At 41.9% G+C, this 20782-nt stretch overlaps 1 protein-coding gene across 1 annotated transcript; it reads left to right on the top strand.

Annotated features, from left to right (window-relative positions):
* The first annotated feature begins 2622 nt into the window (after positions 1-2622).
* On the top strand, positions 2623-8311 carry LOC119660042. The gene is made up of 8 exons (XM_038068420.1): positions 2623-3478; positions 3544-4557; positions 4732-5483; positions 5603-5914; positions 5969-6617; positions 6826-7417; positions 7492-8014; positions 8060-8311. The coding sequence occupies exons 1-8, from the start codon at positions 2623-2625 to the stop codon at positions 8309-8311; spliced, it is 4950 nt and encodes a 1649-aa protein (XP_037924348.1).
* Positions 8312-20782: the final 12471 nt, after the last annotated feature.

Here is a 20782-nt window from a genome sequence, read left to right as displayed (position 1 = left end):
AGGATTTATGTGTGACTCTCAGAATAGGACTAAACACCTCTTCTGCCAGTGGACAATGATAGCCACATCCTGTACGGGGTGACGCTACTATTAATAAGGCGCCACCAATTTAAACTGAGGAGTTGAAAAATACCTCCTCCGATCCAGGGTGTAACGCGAACCGTGCTCCTTCGCTAACTTGCTGTCGGAGGCAACCGACTGTGTTGAAACGTACCCTCACTAACACCCGGTTGCCTTAGTAAGTAACGTTGACCTTGCCCTGCTGTGTCCTACTGCTGGTCTACCAATTCGATATCCCTACAAGCCGTCTGGCATCCAGACCTACGCTATCGCTCCATCTCAGGTAGGGCCTGCCTCGTCTTTCTCTTCTACCAAAGCTATTGCCCTTATAGACTTTCCGGCCTGGATCATCCCCATCCATACGGACAAGGTAACTCGCCCACCGCAACCTGTTGAATCGTCTTTTATCCACAACCGGACGGCCGTTATATCACTCACAGATTTCGTCATTATGTAGGCTACGAACAGTCCATCCTCATGTAGGGTGCCGGAGGAGTCTTCTCTCGAACACGGCGAAGAGTTAGCAATTTCTCTTGCTAAGAATCCAGGTCTCCGAGTAATATATGAGGATTGGCAATATCATAGTCGTGTACAGTAAGAGGTTTGACCCTATGATGAGATGTTTCGAGCAGAGCAGTCTTTCTAAGCTGAAATAGATTCTGTTGGCTGCGAGCAACCGTGCGCGGATTTCATAGTCATAGCTGTTATCGGTTGTAATTTTCGACCTTAGTTAGGAGAAATTTCCAGCGGTCTCAAAGTTGTAGTTTCATATCTTTACTGCTTTCGTTTGACCAGTGCGATTCGATATTGTTCGTTCTTTGTTCTTTGATGCTGATGCTCCGACCATATACTCTGCCTCGCCTTAGTTAATGTGCAAGCCGGAATATCGGACCCATCCCTGCCTGCTATATCTAGGTGAAGGTAAACTGTACATCTTAGGTTGTTCTTCCCATGATGTCGATATCGTCAGCGTAGGTCAGTAGTTGGGTGGACTTCAAGAGGACGGTGCCTCACTTTCTCCATGGCCAGGTTAAAGAGGACGCATGATAGGGCATCCCTTTGTCTTAGAAAGTAGTTGATGCTGATTGGTCTCGAAAGTGATCCTACTGCTTTTATCAGGCCTCACACATTTGTTAGGATCAGCCTAGTAAGTCTTATCCATTTCGCTGGGATAACGAATTCTCTCATGACCATGTTTGGTTTTGCCCTGGCTATGCTATCACGGGCTATGTTTAAGTCGGTTAAAGAAGTGGCTCAACTGATAGCCATATTGCAACAGTTTCCCCCCCATCTAATCTGTTGCTAATTTGCCTGGAGTGAAGCCTCTTTGATATGGGCCAATGATGTTCTGAGCGAATGGGATAGCCTAGCAAAATAGCGGAGAATATCTTATAGATGGTACTCAGAAACGTGATACCTATATAATTGCTACACTGTGTGATATCCCCCTTTTTATGTATGGGGCAAAAGCTCGTTGTTAATCGTCAGGCGTTTATTCATTGTACCACACCTTAAGCATAAGTTGATGAGCCACTTGATAAAGGTGGTTAGCGCTGTATTTAATGAATTCTGGTTTTAAGTGGATGAATTGCACGGACTGTTTCTTCCATGCTTGGTGGTGGCAGAATATGTTCATCGTCTTCAGTTGGCGGGACTTCCAATTTGCCGTTGATCTGGTTGTTGGGTAATTCATCAAAATACTGAAACCATCGCTCCATTATACCTATTCAGTCGGAAATCAGTTTCCCCTCTTTGTTTCGGCAGGATGAACTTCGAAGTGTGTATGGGTTTGCCCCGCTAACTTTTTGGTAAAACTTCCGCCTTCTGGCCTGGTGCGGTTGCTCCCTGTAGTTTTCGAGTTCACAGATCTGTTGGTTCTCCCAGGCTTCCTTGTTCCGTTTGTAAAGTCGCTTCTCAGCCCGCCGGAGTTCGTAGTAAGTCTCTTCGCGCGAACGCGTCCTTTGAGAATGAGTCATCATGTGATTAAAGGATGATCACAAACGACCCTTCTTCCAAGACGGTTGTGTATTTTCCATAGTAATTATAAAATAATTAGGATCATGGGTCATAGGGAAATGTGTTATGTATTTTTCCCTATCTACTCATTAGACATAGACAATCCTATTTAAGGGATTAGATTATAAGAAACAAGTCAGTTGTTTGAGTACCTCCAGTCTGTATAGTCTGGCCCTCTGCAACGAATAATAAAAATAACGTTACCAAATAACGAAGGTTATCATTTACGTTAACTGGCGCCCAACTAACCGGAAAATTCGCGTTTTCAACACCGTTAATATCGCGGATAAAAACCGGGAAACCCACACTGAATAAAAAAGTATCGAGTGACATTCACACGGTCCTTGTGACATTTTTAGTTTGTGATTTATAGTTAGTGAAAAGAACAAAAGTGGCCAAACAGGAAAAAAAAAATATTAAGTTTAATGACTGGTTGTGAATACTCAATGGAGTTTCTTATTCTGTAAGTACAACTTTATGTAAACCGTTTAGACGACATTTTACTTTTTTTTTACACTAAAACTACACAAAAAAACTACATTTATAATGTCTTTGACCGTGGAAGCTATTAACGATTTGGTGGTTCGGATCACAACCGAGATAGTTTCACGTATGCAAACCGAAATGCAAAGTCAAATTAATCACGTGGCCTCTCAGTTAAGTACGACTGTAGAAGCAACTAATTCGACATTAAATTCTCGAATTAGCGACCTTTCCACTCGAGTCGAAACTGCATTTCCCTCGGTTTCGATAGAAAAATATGAGGATATAGAAATCAATGATGGTATTCAATGTGATATTTCGCTTGAAGTTGTTAAATCCGTTCCCGAATTTTCAGGAATTATGGAAAAATACCCTTCCTGGTGGCAATCTGCCAAAGCTGCTATAAAGCCGTTTGAAAGATTTTCCAACTCTAACCGTCATTATCAAGCTGTAGCAATTATTAGAAATAAAATCACTGGAGCAGCTGACACGGTTCTGTCTTCATTCAGCACTCCATTAAACTTCGAGGCGATTCTGTCTAGGTTAGACCATACTTATTCGGATAAAAGATCACTTCGTCTCTTAGAGCAACAACTGTCTACATTACGACAGGCTAGAATGTCTATTGATCAGTATTATGATACTGTCGAGAAACAACTTACGCTTATTACCAATAAAGCAATAATGCAATATTCCGGAGACGTAGATTCATTAAAGTTACACAATAACAAATATAGAGGCGACGCGCTTCGCGTGTTTATATCAGGGTTAAATCGTCCGTTAAGTAACGTCCTATTCTCAAGCAGGCCTGTGGATTTACCTACTGCTTTAGCTCTAGCCCACGAACTTCAAATGAATCAAGAACGATCAGCTTTTGCAAATGCATTCGCGGAAAGAAAAACTCATAACACGATACCTGGTAAGAATTTTCCACAATATAGATTAGTATCTGAAAAAAACCGTCCACTTTTCCTGAACCAATAGAAGTGGATCCATCAACATCTCGTTTTCGCAATAGCGCAAAATTTCAAAATATGGGAAACAGAAACTCTTCTTTTAGACAAGAAGCGATTCCTGCACTTAGTTATGCCAATAACATCCCTCATGGGAATCAGAGACTTCAATATACTCAGCAAAATATAAATCAGCGGCGTAATAGATATAATAACAATACACAGCGTCTTAATTACACAAATGTACAAAACGCTGAACGCATGTGCAATCGAAATCAGGCAAATTTTCAAGAAAGGGATGTGTATCAAACCGAAAATGAATCTGACCACTACTCATATACAGGTGATCAGCTCAACCTTTTAAGCATTAGTTCCCGCTTACCGTTCATAGAAAAAACGGCAGGCAATGGTCAAAAGTTAAAAATACTGATAGATACTGGAGCGGCTAAAAATTATATAAAGGATTTTCCGTTTCTAAAAACGGTCGAGGCCGTTAAGAAACCTTTTTACGTTTCATCCATTAATGGTTCTACATATGTATCAAAAAAATGCACAATACGAATCTTAGGCAAGGAAACAACTTTCTTTATATTATCAAACCTCAATGATTTCGATGGAATTATAGGCTATGATTTTCTAAAAGAAATCGGTGCCTCTGTAGAGACAAGTTCCAATGAAATAAAATACAAAGGAGGCGTTGAACCCCTTCGTTTTATGGAATGTGCTCAAGTTAATAGGTTGGAGGACACATATAAGAATATCCCTGAAGAAGTCTGTTCTGATTTCAAAGCTGTTGTAAACCGTAACTCTGAAGTTTTTGCCGACCCAAATGAAGCCTTACCCTACAATACATCAGTTGTGGCTACAATTCGAACCACGACGAATGAGCCCGTTTATTCTCGAAGCTATCCTTATCAAATGTCAGCCAAAGACTTTGTCGATAAAGAGGTTCAATCTATACTTCACTCTGGTATTATCCGTAAAAGTAGGTCACCGTACAATAACCCAATCTGGGTCGTCGATAAAAAAGGAATGGATGAATCAGGTAATCGGAAAATGCGACTAGTAGTCGATTTTCGTAAACTTAACGAAAAAACTATTTCTGATCGTTACCCGATACCAGATATATCAGTGATCCTCGCAAATCTCGCCAACTCGAAATTTTTTTCAACCATAGAGTTAAAATCAGGTTTCCATTAAATATTCTTGGCCGAAAAAGACAGAGAGAAAACAGCATTCTCTGTGAATAATGGCAAATACGAATTCTGTCGCTTGTCTTTCGGTCTTAAGAATGCCCCTGCAATTTTTCAACGAGCAATTGACGATATTTTACGGGATGACATAGGCATTCGTTGCCATGTGTATATCGATGATGTCATAATCTTTTCTAAGGAGGCAAAAAATCACACAAAAGATATTGAAATTATTTTTAAAAAATTACTTAACGCGAACATGAGAATAGCACTGGAAAAGTCGACTGTTTTCAAAACAAGTACAGAATTTCTTGGATTCACTGTGTCTGAAAAAGGTTTGAAGACATCTGAAGACAAAGTCCGGACGATTTTAGAATATAAAGAGCCAACGACCCTTCGTTCCTTGAGGGCATTTTTAGGCTTATCTGGATATTATAGACGCTTCATAAAGAATTATGCAGCAATCGCAAAACCACTAACGCAATTATTACGTGGCGAAAATGGTAATATTGGAACAAATCAATCTAAGAACAAGGAAATAACTTTATCCGTAGCCGCCAAGGACGCTTTTAATAGGCTGAGAAAGATCCTGGCATCTGAAGATGTGACTCTTCTTTTTCCAGATTTTTCTAAACCTTTTGAGCTCACTACAGACGCATCTTCTGTTGCTATAGGAGCTGTACTATCGCAAAATGGGAAGCCCATCACTTTCTTATCGCGTACCCTTACGCCTACAGAAGAAAACTATGCGACAAATGAGCGAGAAATGCTGGCCATAGTATGGGCCCTCCAAACTCGCGAAACTATTTGTATGGGGTTACCAATCTGAGTATATTCACGGACCATCAACCGCTTATATTCTCTATATCTGATCGTAACCCCAACACGAAACTCAAGCGTTGGAGAAGCTTTATTCAAGAATTTGCTCCAAAATTCCACTATAAACCGGGCAGTAGTAATGTAGTAGCCGACGCGCTGTCGCGCCAACACATCCAGCACCTAGGTGAGAGTGAAATTACGCATGAAGCATGTACGAATAGTCAAGTATCATTAACACAGCATATTCGAACGGCATCCCAACCAATAAATGGCTTCAAGAATCAGATTTTTCTATCGTTTGCAAAGTCAACCGAGAAGGATTCCGCAACACCATTTCCGGGTTATCATCGACATAATATTCGATTTAAAGATATTCATTCATTACATTTGGTACTGAAAAAAATTATAAATTATAATGTACTGAACGGAATTTTTTGTCCACAGGAGGTACTGGGAAAAATTCAAAGCGAACTGATTATGCTTTTCCCGGCAGTACGTTTCAAGCATACTACCAAGTTTGTAATAGATCTTCCCAATAGAGACGATCAGCTCGAAACTATTGCTAAAGAACACGAAAGAGCCCATCGCTCAGCAGCTGAGAACTACCAACAAATTCTTGACAATTATTTTTTTCCGGAACTAAGGCAAAAGACTAAGGCCTTTGTCGAAAATTGCAGAATCTGCACACAAGCGAAATATGTTCGACATCCAAAGAAACAAATTCAGAATTCTACCCCAATACCTAGTTACCCAGGAGAAATCCTGCATATGGATATATATAGTACAAATAATATTCATTTCTTAACATGCATTGACAAATTCTCCAAATTTGCCATTGTAGAACCAATACCCTCCCGTTGTATAGCAGACGTAAAAAATAGTATACTTAAAACTATTGGATTTTTCAAAAACCCGAGAATATTGGTCACTGATAATGAACCATCATTTTGCTCAAAAACTATTAGAGCTCTTATTCAAAACCAATTTTGTATGTCTCATCATACAGTATCAGCTATGCATAGCGAAAGTAACGGGCAGGTTGAGAGATTTCACTCAACGCTTAGTGAAATTTCAAGAACTCTGAACATCGAAGGTAACAATCATGATCCTGAGGAAATAATACTCACTGCAACTATTAAATATAATAACTCAATCCATAACAAAGCCAGGAAAAACAAAACAGATTAAAAAACACTAAACGGATAGTCCGTACATTTTTACCCGGATAGGAGATATTTGTTAAGAAACATAGACGTAGGGGTACTAAACTATCAAGTAGATATATTAAAAAAATTGTACAGGAGGATTTAGGAACCACCGTCCTTGTAGATGGAAAACAGATTCACAAAGACAATATACGATAATATTTCTTACGAGGACTAGCGCAAGACTCCTCGATTACACACACGCCATGTATATTCCGTTCCAAAAGGGTAATGTAGCCATTCACGATGACTATACTTACCTAATGCACACTATCAACTTGACCGAATTCGAAATAATAGCAGCCGATATCAACAATCTTGAGAAATTATTCCATAACCAGGAGGAGAAGGCATCTCTTGAAGCGGATTTCAATGAAATGAACAAGTTGCTTAACTCTTTACGCTTCCATAGAATAAAAAGATCAATAAACTTTATAGGTTCCGCTTTAAAATTTGTCGCAGGAACTCCTGACCATAGCGATTTCGTGTTAATAAACGAACGACAATCAAGGTTGATCGCAGCCGAAAACCAACAGATCGAAATTAATAGCGAATTCATGAAGAAAATAAACGAACTTACAACACAAATTAATGTGTTACATCGCAATTATTATTCTCAAAGCAATGACTCTATTGGGCCCAATCTATTTCAACTCATATCCGTAAGAAATCAAGGAGCTATCAGCATGTTAGATAATGTCGTCTACTCGGCCATTTTTGCCAAACTTAACATTGTAAACAACTAAATAATGAAATATCTAGTATAAGTATTAATGAGATATTGTTAGCCTCAAGTGTAACAGTTTATTCTGATCGTAGTTTATTAAAATTTCTTGTTAAAATACCTAAAATTAAGGAAATTTGCCCACTAGTTAGAATTTTTCCTGTGGTCCATGAAAATATTATGTTAAATTTAAATAATAGTCACATCGGTATGTGTAAATCGGGCAATAAACCGTTGCATTTATGCAAAGAATCGACAGGAATACCATTTTGCCAAGAGGATGTACGCGATCACTGTTTGCGTCAAATTTTTAACAACGACACGGCGACATGCGGAACATCAACTGCACATCACATACCGCCAGTGATGCAGATCGACGAAAACACCCTGCTTATTAAGGACGGGGAAACAATAGTCAACGAAAATGGTCAAGACGTAAACGTAAACGGAACCTGTCTCGTGATTCACTCCAACGACGTCTTTATTAACGGAACCTTGTACCCGACATCAATAAAAAAATCATGGATTGAACCATTAACGGCCAGCATCTTTAAATTAAAGGTATCTGAACATTCTACACTCGTTTCCCTTGCATATCTTCAACAGGTCCACATACAAAATTTGGAGAAAATAAGCCAGAAGACCGAACATGTCAATTTGCAACAAGCATCCTATTTGTTCAGCGGCGCTATTTTATTAGGCATCTTTGTCATCACTGCGACTTTCTACTACAAACACCGTAGGCAACAAATGGTCAACAACGAACAAGTCGACGAATCCAATATGGCACCAAGGGTTCAATTCATTTTGAAACAGATTGAAAATAATTTGATGCAGATCCGGGACGTCTCTGTTTAAGAGGGGCGTGTGATTAAAGGGGCGTGTGATTAAAGGATGATCACAAATGACCCTTCTTCCAAGACGGTTGTGTATTTTCCATAGTAATTATAAAATAATTAGGATCATGGGTCATAGGGAAATGTGTTATATATTTTTCCCTATCTACTCATTAGACATAGACAATCCTATTTAAGGGATTAGATTATAAGAAACAAGTCAGTTGATTGAGTACCTCCAGTCTGTATAGTCTGGCCCTCTGCAACGAATAATAAAAATAACGTTACGTATAACGAAGGTTATCATTTACGTTAACTAATGCAACATTACTCGGTATGCATCATTCTGCTGAGGTGTATAAGGCTTCATGCTACTGACTTGTTGGTAAAATTTCCGCGCCAGGTGCGTTTGCACCTGCTGAATCTGCCAGGCTTCCTTTTTCCACTTATGAGGTCGCTTCTCCACTAGATGGTGTTCCTGTGGTAAGTATCCTTTGGCCTTTGGACCATTCGCCTACTGCATCACGGCCGGCAAGCTAAAGTGAGTACAGCGTCTCCCGGTGCCACCACTATGGAGGTTCTCCTCGGCCACTTGGTTTTGGTTTGGCCGACAGGATTACTCCGTCTTCCTCACCGCCACCTCTGAGCACCCGTTCTTTGAGAGTGTAACATTGCTCGATTAGCAACATTTTTCCGTTCGGTTATATTCATTGTCGAACCAGCCGTTCCGACTTTTCTTCGGGCTGGGACGAAATATGTTTGTGGCCGTATCAATGATAACGTTCTTCAGGTGGTTGTGAAGATCATTTGTTGATGCTTCGTCTCCTGGACATCTGCTAGCTGCGTTTTATTGTGATATCCATTTCTCTCTTATAGGCGTTACGAAGAACTTTGTTGTGGATGATTTCAGTGGATTGCTTTCCGCGCAAACCAGGTACTTCCAAAAACCATTCCATGTGGTACTGCTTTTTGCTAATTATTAAGCCTACTTCGAGCACATGCTTTACTGGATAGCCGCTGTAATATATTGTGTAGTGGTTGTTCTCCTAGAAACCGATCCTTGTTCAGCAGATCTCTTGCAACGACTTTATATCAGCCTTATGTTGGGACGGGGTATAGGCTAGCTGCTGAGCAGCATTTGGTCTGTACAGAAAGCGCATGTTCCATGAGAAAATCCGCAAATCGTTGTTCCATTTTCGTTGCAGAGTTCGTCATTTTGAGATCCATTCTGTCCTCGGCTCTTTCGGTGGCTTCATAACTTCGGTTTTCTTTGAAGTTTCAGAAAGAAATGCATGGCGTGTGTTGTTTTACTGTCGCTAGAACCGCTTTTAAGTTATATTGCCGGAGCTTCTAAAGATCCAAACACTTTTCAGCATATTCTGGAATACTATGTACACTTTCAAGTGGCGTCATTTGGAGAGACGAATTTTGTATAAAATGGTAATTTCGCACCCACATTCAAAGTGAAGAAAGCCACCATTTTTGTAAGAGCATACAGGTGGAACAACGTCTGCCAGGTAATTGCCATATAAATACTGGAGGCAGTTCACACTTTTTTAAAAAAAACTTCCACTAAAAGAGCTAAGCAAGCAATAGCATATACTGAAATTGACACTAACTCGGCAATCTAAAAATGCACTCTCCCTCCATATCGTCCCTTCTAAATCGATGGGTTCCTTCAGTCAGATCCTGTATAATCACGCACCGTTTCGGTTTCGAGGAATAATCGAATTTTACTTCACCTGATGATAGAGTATCGGAACATTGACAAATAAAAAGGATTCATACAATTGTTGCCGAATGAAACAAACACTCCAATTCCTGCAACTTATTTATAGCAATAACGTGTAAATGAATTCGAAGGTCGTTGTATAATTCTGAATAACACCGCATAACAAAATGCCGCTTATATGGTATCTACCTGTTGTTTTCCACAGTTACTCCTTAGCCTCAATGACTCCTATACAACGGGCTAAAAGGAAGTCTTAGCATGTATGACAAGATAGGAAACAGTGTGCTTCAGTAGCGAAACAACAGAGGAAAGGAAGACGTAATTTGTGCTACAATTTCAACACTTTCAGTGGTTTAACACGTTGAATTTACTTCGATTCATGAAAGAGGGTATTTATACCTTCTTTCCAACTTCACAAGATGCGACTCAATGGCTCAATGGAATACATTTCCATCGCGGCTTTATTTTCCTTTCAATCATGGTCTCCCATAAGGGTTGAGTTATTTTGAGCCTGCGTGTCTTGCGCTTCAGAACGGAGTGAGAAGGTTGTTTATCAAGAGTTTTCTGATACGTTTGATCTGACCTGGAAATCTGTTATTCAGCAATTTCAATTCCAAGAAGAACAGAATTTTCTTCCTAATTCCACTGTAGGTTCCCAAAAGATACATGTGGCATATTTTTTTTTCGTGTGGGACATTTATCTGCTGCTGTCATTTCTCTATTTCTCCGTAGACAGGTATCGCCAAAGCAACAACAGCAAAGCGAAGTTACTTCCGGTCCTTTACATACTCCCTCGCTTCAATAATAAAGTAGACGAACCAAACTGGTGGCATTACAAAAGTAGTGTTGTCCGCATAAAAATTCCCGCAGCACTTCATCTCAAAACGTAATGAAACTCGAGGGCAGATGAATTCATGGGAACCACCAGGACTTCTCAGATGCCGGAAAATCTGACATTCTGGAAAAAATCTATCTCTGTAGAGATATACATGACGGGGGGACACGTTTACATGCTTAACATTATTATGCAAAGGAGAAAATGTAAATTTATTCGACACGTTTTTTTTCGGTGACAACATGAGTACTACATACATAAGGATATTCATAGATGGGAACTCACACACATCAGGTAGATGACTGCAGTTTTGGGTGAAATTTCAAAGTTTGTTTTCAAGGATTTCGTTGGGAATGCTTATGCGGTCCCTGATGTAGAGTAAGTGACCCGCAACATGGGCTTTCGATGTTTTTCCGAAAATGAAATCCTTAAAGTTAAAAGTTTGTTTGGATTTCAATGGGTCGCCGAAGTGAACTTCGTTGTTTCGGTATCCTAGCAAATTTTAAAACTTTTCAATAGTTTCAATCCGAATTGTTTTAATTTTTTCCAATATGAAATGACGCCATCACTAAAAAAGTATATTAATTCGTGTGAAATCACAAATCACAAACAAGACATAACTTAGATGTTATTAGAGTCAAACATCATTTCACAGTCGCCGACGCCCAGAGACTCAGTTGGTTCGACCTTCAAGATGCGTACGTCAATTTCTAAATCTGAGCAGTGATTGGCTGTTTTTGTAGAATGAATCTCCTCAGCGCTTTCAGATTTGTCGTCCGACGGCTTCGCTTTGAATCGTTTTTGGGATATTCCAATACCGTTGATAGGTTGAATGACCTCAGAGGTCGTCTGGTTTCTCTAATGAGTCGCTGATGGTGCTCTAGGCTCCTCACCGAGAACCTTTCTTGGGACTACTTCAGAGGACGCAGGTATACTGTGAATAAAGCATCAGAACTTCTTAGTCGGGAGCCGGAGAAAGGTTTTCGGTGAGGAGCCTAGAGCAATTGGAGCACACTTGAAGTTTTCGGAGCTGACAGCTCTTTGCCGATGATAATGAAGTTAAATGAACCTAGTTCTGTTCAGATAGTAGTCGGGCGTGAATCGGCGCCTTCTGGACCTTGGTCGGATAGTGTACATTGAATCGGTGTTGGTAGACCACGTCGCTCTGAGTGATCGTGGATACGTCCATAAATTACGGAATTATTTAAGCGGAGGTCAGATCTCTGGGAGTAGATGCTGTATCCCTCAAGACGCACTCAATTATTGCGGCCCGGTCCCTTGCACACGATGCACTAGATAAATGAAGACCTCTAGTGCCTACAAGTGCTTTAGTTCCTGGAAAAGCGAAGTCATTGTAACTGAACAGATGGATTCGGACATTAGCCGACCGGGAGCGCAGTCGACAACCCTTGCTAATCGCGACCAGTAATCGTCATCTAGAAAATGGCGACTGCAGATAGTATATGGGGAAAAAGTAAGGAGAGAAAGGCTTCAGAAGCGTCTTTCGTCGAATAGTACGAATAGTAGACCACTAGAGGAAACGTCATGGAAACGAAGGAGGACCGTTGGTTGAAATACATAACCTTGACTGTCTCATGGAAGAGCGAATATCCAGAAATAATCAATGATGGATAGGAATCACTTCTGCTAATTCTTGCAAAGCAACACTCGCTTTGGTGTAAGGTGACAAACAATTCGTGGGAAAACTCCTTAGCAGTCGATTTATCAAAGTTGGTTGGAAAGTATCTAAGGGACGAATGCACTAAGTGCTACAGACGCTTAGACTATAGGTATATACATACAACCCGACTGGGTTCTGACCGGAGGGCAGCATGCGGTAGTTGCGGTCAGGTAGGTTACAAAACAAAGATTTGCAAAAAAAAAAGTTAGGTTCTCTGTGGGGATCGTTGCGGGTCTGGTGAGAACGCTACACACACTGTGGAGTCAGAGCGGTGCCTAGTTTTCAGAGCGGAAACAGAAAACGATTAGGAAGCGGCTAACTTGATCCGCGTCCTACAAATTAACATGTGCCGGAATGCAATCGCTTACTCGTTACTATCGCAATTCGCTGCTAGTCTGGGAACAATATTTAAGCAAAAACCCAGTTTCAAGGCATCTGGGCATATCGGCGACCGCTGTTATGTACGAGTACGTACAGGATGGTACCTCACAGGTTGTTTTCAAGGCCGAGGAGATAGCCTGGTCTGGATTTGGCAGTTAAGGATAATACTTTTCAGCATTTAATCATCGTCATCAACCACGCAAAAATCAGTATCCGATTTAGACCTACCTTAGAACCCCAGACGTTGTGGCCTACGTTATCGCTTCACATGAGAGAGCGTCTGACACATCTTCTTTTTCTATTATAGATATTGCCCTTATAGACTTTCCTAGCGGGATCATCGTCATTCCTACGTATTAAGTGACCCGCTGAACGAAACCTACTGAGACGTAGTATCGCTCATAAATTTCGTCGTTGTCAGTGAGGCGCTTCGAGGGGAACAGCTTTTGTAAGGCGAAATAGGCTCTGTTGCTAACAACTTTGCAAGGATTCAATCGTCATAATTGTTATCGGTTAAGATTTTCGAACTTAGATATGAGGAATCAAGAACGGTCTCAAAGTTGTAGTCTACTATCATTATTTATTGTTTTCGTTTGATCAGTGCGATTTGCTGCTATTGGTTCTTTGGTTATTGGTGCTGCCGTTACCACCTACACCCCACCCTACGTCGTCTTGCCTTCATTAATATGCATTCCAAGATCCCGTGCCGCCTGCTCCATCTGAATGAAGGCTGATTGTGCCACTTTGGTTATTCTTCCCTTCATATCAATATCGTAAGCATATGCCAGTAGCTGGGTGGGTTTGTCGAGGACGGTACCTCTTGCGCTAACATTAGCATCTCGTATCACTAACTCTAGGCCTAGATTAAAAGGAATACTACTCTGAATGGCATCAGTGCGCCAGAACATGGGTGCAGACTTCAAAGTCCCTAGGGGTGTCGATCGCTGGCCACGCATGAGGAGGTAGTTGAACCAGCTCAAATTTTAGAGTGGCCTGTCATACCAGATGCAACAATCAGGTCTCTTCAAGCCCGTCTCTCTTGTCGTGGCCCAGATTAGCGTGTATTTGAATTCAAGAAGCTTTCCAAGCTCTGCCAAAAGAGCAGGTTCGAATTGCATTCCCTGGTCTGTGATGATGACAGCGGGGACACCAAAGCGCGATAAAGGGCCTCATCACATAACTGTGCTGTAATATTTTCCGAGGTGTTGCCTCAGACCACCTCGTAAACTGATTAATGATTGTGAGACAATATTCGTAAAGGGCTTACAATGTCGAGGTGTACAGTGTGGAGGCGTTTTGTTGACTTAGCGAATATACCTAATTTTTTTATAGCATACCTAGTGATCTCACACTTTTGACATGCAATACCCTTTCTGTCCCAAAAATTCAGGCTAGTCCCCAGGCTCTAAAGGACTGCATTGTCCTTCTGCTCCTCAGCGATTGCCAGAAAATTGACGGTGAGGGATCTTGACCTCTGCAACACGTGAAAAACGTCGTCTTATCTTTTCCAGACACGTGCTGAATGTTGAAAGTAAAGTGGCTCAAGTGCCGCAGCTGGCGGGGCAGGATCTGTCGGGCTTTTCTTTCAAGTGAGTGGCTTATGGTCGGTGAACATTGTGAACGGCATGCCTTCTAGGGAATAGCGGAAATATTTAATTGCAAGATACGCGGTTAATGACTAAAGGTCATAAGTGTTGTAATTCCGTTGAGCTGTTTGGAAAAGAAGCGCAACGACTGCTAGTCTTGATTCACCTCAAGGTAAACAGCAGCAGCTAAGACAATGTCTGAAGCTTCGATGAATACGGCTAGAAGTGTATCTTGCTAAGCGAATGTCAGAAGCGTAGCATCCACCAGCTGTTGCTTAGTGGTCTCAAATGCCTGTACAGCCGCTGAGAACAATCAAGCGGGAGTCTTTGTTTTTCGGCCCAGACAAGTAGACGTTAAGGATCGACTGATCCTCGGCGTCTTTGGACAAGAAACGACGGTGGAAGTTTAAGATGCCCAAGAATTTTCTCATATCCGCAACAATTTTTGAAGCTCGAAATAACTCGCATTTTGACTGAGTCCGGATGCAGGAGGAAGAGGAATCTCACTTGCAATTGAATGAATTTGCAATTCTCAATGTTAAGTACAAAAGCGGCTTCAAGGTGATGTTGAAAACTGCATTCAAGATGCTGTAAATGCTCGAACTCAGAGGAAGACCCGATAAAATCATCATCCAAATAAACCCAACAGAAGTGGAGAGTTCGCAGCAGAGAGTTGATGAAAGGTTTGCGGAGCGTTGCACAGTTCAAACGTTATCGGGAGTTACAGGGATTTGATGGTGTGCCTTGCTTAAGTCTAGAGTCGAGAAGATACGTCAGTTTGTGATAGAGTAAAATCATGAATGATCGAAATAGGGTATTAGTCCGGAAACGTCTGAGTATTTAGGCGTATATAGTCGCCTCAAGATCTCGGTTCGCCATTGGGTTTAGGGACGAAGGGGTTTATAAAGTGGCGATGACAAACAACTGTCTGAAGATCTGCAAATACCCTACTTGAGAAGAACCTTTTCCTTGCAACTACGAGCTTCTGGAAAGACAGACGAGCCAGAACTGTTGATGCTTAACAGGCTCAGAGAGACTAGGTTCAGTATTGATGATTCGATATTTTTGGAAAAGTGCGCTAATATGTGGGTCGGGAATGCCTTCAGAAACGATAGAAAGAGTATTGGGTGAGCAGGATCAGATTCTACCTGATGACTTGAGGGAAGTTATAGGGTGAATGGGGGACCTGATATGTAGATCCGCTAGCAATCCTTAGTGGCACAGGGAGTCCACGGATTTGATGGAAATGCTGATTTTCGCGATAATAAAGCGGCGAATAAGCGCTCGTGGAAGTTCTGCCCTGTCATGAGTTCCAACGGTTGAAGTGTTAAATTTTGATGCCGGAATATGGGAAAACCGAGGCCTGTATCGAAATTATGAGAATAGGTGGTACTACATTTCGGCTAGCAGTCGCCAGAACTCCCAGCAAGTCTAGTTGCTTGGTGAAAAACTGCTGGTACATGGTGGTGTCCTTCCCGACAATCATGCGATGATACCTGGAAGGTTCCGACGAACTATTATCCAATCGAACAATTTCGGAGACGAAATTTGCGCATGCCAGGATAGACTGTGTGCCGTCCAGGAGCCTCTGCAGCCATAACGACTGCTTTATTTCATGTAGCAGTTGACTTGGCGCATGGTCACCTAGCGTTAGTTCTGTCCGTAATCTGTTAATTTTAGTTATCTCACTTACTGGCAGGCGCCTTATGACCTGCTCCTTTACTCGTTTGTAGGGGTAGCCTTGGAGAACCTCGAAGACAAGCTCAATTGTCTCCTCATTCAGCCCGACTCGCGCGGCCAGATTAACTAGAGGAAGCATGTTGCCGAACTCCTACGCCAAACCAATGGGATGACGTTATCCGGAGGGCATTTAAGTTTCGCATGTGTGTTTTCACTTTTCGCATGAAGCTTTTCATTAATAATTTTCATTTGATTTTTGATTTTGTTTCTATTTTTATATAACAATTTTATTCCCTTTAATTTCTCTTTTTTTCTCGATTAAGGTTAATCCCAATTTGATTTGTAATCGCAATGCTGCGTGCCACCGGCCCGTGCCTTGGGTTGCGGACATTTACATGACTCAGCAGGTAAACTACGAATATCGGGAATTAATCTTTCTAAAAAGTAGCCGCGGATGATCAGAACGTTTCCATTTACGTTCGTCTTCCCTATTTTATTTTTCCTTTTTGGGAAAGTGAACCACCTTAAACATCCGTTATCCGGGGTGAAGGAATCAACGCCATCGCCATCGAATTGTAGTGACCTTACAATTCCAGCAGTTCCCCTCCAAATACCCTCTCCAACATTTAGAGGTTACTACGGGTCAACATTGGGGCTCTGTTGGCTGGCTGATGGTTTCCTCACTACTCGTTGGAAAAAATATTGGGGATAAAATTTTAAATAATTTTACTGAGACTCCAGAGTCACGAAGACAATACCCAGCACAGTTGAGAGTCGCTCAATAACATCAGAGCGGCTCTACGGCCCTGGATGTTTTGCCGATAATACTGTCAACCACCAGGGATGGGAGACCTAGGCATCGTGTGATTTGCACACATAGACTGAGTGAATTTATTTCCCGCGCCTATTACTGTCTGACGGATTTGCAACGGAATCCATCAGATATCGACTCCATGACGCGTTCATAACCCGATTTCCGGAACTAAGTCATGCCCATGTCAATCAATACCGGGTGATAGTGCATAATGACTGAGTTGCGCTACCAGCCATGCAACAAATTTTCACGAAGTTTCACTTGAGCTCGGTTCGGAGTCTTTAACAAACCGGACTGAAGAAAGGAGAAATTCGAACAATCCACCTATAAGGCACACTATAAACCCAGCAGTCAGGAGAAACTTAGTAATTCGGCCTACGTTGCATCTTCATGATTTTTCATTTCCCCAATCAACATGTTGGAGTGAATAAATGGGGTATGCGTAGAAGGACTTTACCGTTCTGGGTGTTTCGACTCATGAAAGGAGACAAACAGTTGATTAGGCGTGTCATGCAAGCATTTCTTGGAAAGTCATCACCAAAAGTGCACAGTTATGCTGCGAACATCATTGGAAATTACATCTCTCCAGTGATATACCAATCAAAAAAATCCTTCAAGTGCTGAAGCCGGAATTTGCGGTTTGCGTCAATCGCATCCGGAGGTACCAAGAGAGCTTTCAACGAAGGACAGACAACATCTTGTTCTTCCAAAACCAAAGAGGATCAGGCAGAAAACTTTTTAAGCAGTGTCAGAAACCAACCCAACCGTTCCAGCTTAGAAGAAACGTGGTTTCACAGCTTATACCTTCAGGCAAAATCCTCTCCGAAATAACCATGCTTAACATAACTGAAGTTGATATCGAAACAGGCCTGGAAAAGCCAGATAATTAGAAAGCGTCAGTAGTTAATAAGAGTCACAACTTCTGGCTAAATTGGTTTAGGAGCACTCACAAGATATTAGCAAATCATTTGAATCAGATGATTTTCGATCCAAAATTAGTTCCACAATTTTCCACTAAGGGAGTAACTTTCCTGATCATGATACCTTTGAAAATGTCGACTAATTACTCGTTTTCCAACAATCTTCAAGGTCTTCACTTCAGTTCTCTACGTGAACAAAATCAACCAGAAAGCTTCTCGTCTCCTGAGAACAGTTATGAAGAATTGGAGCGTGAATCTATCAGTATCCTGACAAACATCAGGAAGAAAACCAATCAGGCATCTTCTGAGGCGACTCCCTAAGCCCACTGTGGTTCTCTTTGGGATTGAATCTGTTATCCTATTTTTTGCATGGAAGCAAATACGGATTCGAAGTAAAACACGTCATCAGTGATTTGGAGGTCCCGCCAACTGATGATGATGGACAAATACTAGCACCAAGCATAAAGGAAACAGTCCATGCAATCCACCCGGCTTAAAAACTATAAGTCGCCAGAAGCCGATGGAATTACAGCCGAATTGGTTACATATTGATCAGACCAATTACACCAAGTGGTTCATCAACTTGTGCTCAAGGTGTGGGACAGCGAATCTATGTCTGACCACTGGCAATGAGGCATTATCTGTCTCATACATTAGAAGATAGATATCTCACAGTGCAGAAATTATAGAGTATCACGTTTCTGAGTACCATTTGTAAGATATTCTCCGCTATCTTGCTAGGCCCGATAGCCCCATGCGCCCACAACATCAGTGTCCTATACCAAAGTGGCTTTACTACAGGAAAATCAGCAACAGATCAGATTTTCTCTCTGCGGCGAGCGATGGAAAAACTGTTGGAATATGGACATCAGTTGCACCATCTTCTCATCGACTTCAAAGTCACCTATGATAGCTTAGCCAGGGTAAAACTATACCCGGCCATGAGAGAATTCGGTATCCCCATGAAATTGATAAAACTGACTTAGCTGACCATGACTAATATGCGAGGCCAGAGAGAATCAGTAGCATCACTCTCTAGACCACTCGACATCAACAACGGTCAATGACAAGGAGATGCCCTATCATACGTCCTCTTTAACCTGGCCCTCGAGAAAGTGATTCGCGATACAATGATAAATGCAAGGGGTACGATCTCCTTTAAATCCACCGAACTACTGACCTATGCGGACGATATCGACATCATGGGAAGAACCACCCGAGACGTACAAACTGCCTTCATCCAGATCGAGCAGGCGGGGCGAGATCTTGGGCTGCACATTAATGAAGGTAAGGCAAAATACATGGTGGCAATGTTAGCATCGAAGACCAACCAACCAACAACATCAAACCGCACTAGTCAAATGGGAAGAATAAAGATACGATACTACTACTTTGAGACCATTGGTAATTTCTCCTATCACGAGTCGAAAATCACAACCGATAACAGCTACGAAGATGAAATCCGCGCACGGTTGTTGTCAGCCAACAGACCCTACTTTAGCTTGCAAAAACTGTTCCGCTCGAAACGTCTCACCATGGGGTCGAAGCTCTTACTGTACAAGACAGTGATCTTGCCAGTCCTCATGTCTTCCTCGGAGTCTTGGGTTCTTAGCAAGAAAAATTGCGAACTCTTGACCACATTCGAGAGAAGAATCCTCCGAAGAATTTTTGGGCCCCTGCATGAGGATGGACGATTCCGTAGCCTATATAACGACCAATTCTATGAGCGATACCATGACCCTCTGGTTGTGGATAAAATTCGGCTCAGCAGACTGCGGCGGACGAGTCACTTAATCCGTATGGATGAGAGTGATCCAGTCCAGAAAGTCTATATCTATGGTAGAAAAAGAAGACGAGGCAGACCCTGCCTGAGATGGAGCGATCGCGTAGGTCAGGACGCCAGACAACTTCTAGGGATATCGAATTGGTAAACCTCGGCGCAAAACCGGGATTTCAGGAGTTCGTTATTAAGGCAGGCCTAGACTGGATACCGGTTGTTGCCCCGTTGATGATGATGATGTCTTTCAGAACTCCTGACCGGGGACTGGTGGCTATCCAAATCTTATTGGAAGCCGGGAGGAGCATTCGAGAGGCAGTCGTGGCATCAGGCTACTTCCCAGGAGAGGGCATCCGGGTTCCACCGGAACAGGTCGCTAAACTGGTGAAGTGCTGAAAGAAGTGAGCATTACCACTTCTCCTTGGCTGCGATGCCAACGCGCATCACGAAGTCGGGAGAAGAAACGATACCGATCGAAGAGGTGAGTACCTTCTTGAATTTGTTTTTAGCAATCAGTTAGAAATATTGTATATATCATAACTTAAGGAACACTCCAACATTTGTGACCAGCACTAGGCATGAGGTACTAGACATCACTCTAAGAAATACTCTAATGAAGAGGCAGGTCAGGAATTAGAGGGTGTCATTTGATCACAGAATAATCAGATTCGTCATTGGGGGTAATTTCGAAATAAAATTAGTGATAAGGAACCCCAGGAAAATGGATTGGGAATTCTATGCAACTCACCTGAACAGCAGCTGTGGAATTCGGAATGGTTTCATGGTTATGACTCTAAAATATGAACAGGAACGGTCGAGGGAATTATACTGGGCGGGCTTACCAGGAATGAAGCAGTCCATGGTGCTTATTGGGGGATACAAACCCATGCGCAGGATTGCTTAAACCTCATCAAAAAGAACTTCCGAATCGTAGTTGGAATTCTCACTGGTCACTGTCGGTTAAACTATCACCTATCCGCAGTGTGATGAATCTTCTATACACGTTCTGGCACTTTGTCCAGCACTTGTGCAAAGTAGGTCAAGGCATCTGGGTGAATATTTAATACAGATTCAACGCTGAAAGATC

The sequence above is a fragment of the Hermetia illucens genome, chromosome 6 (genome assembly GCF_905115235.1).
Source record: "Hermetia illucens chromosome 6, iHerIll2.2.curated.20191125, whole genome shotgun sequence".
Taxonomy (NCBI): Eukaryota; Metazoa; Arthropoda; class Insecta; order Diptera; family Stratiomyidae; genus Hermetia; species Hermetia illucens.
The sequence above is the reverse complement of the archived record's forward strand: the minus strand, read 5'-3'. Positions and strand labels throughout refer to the sequence as shown.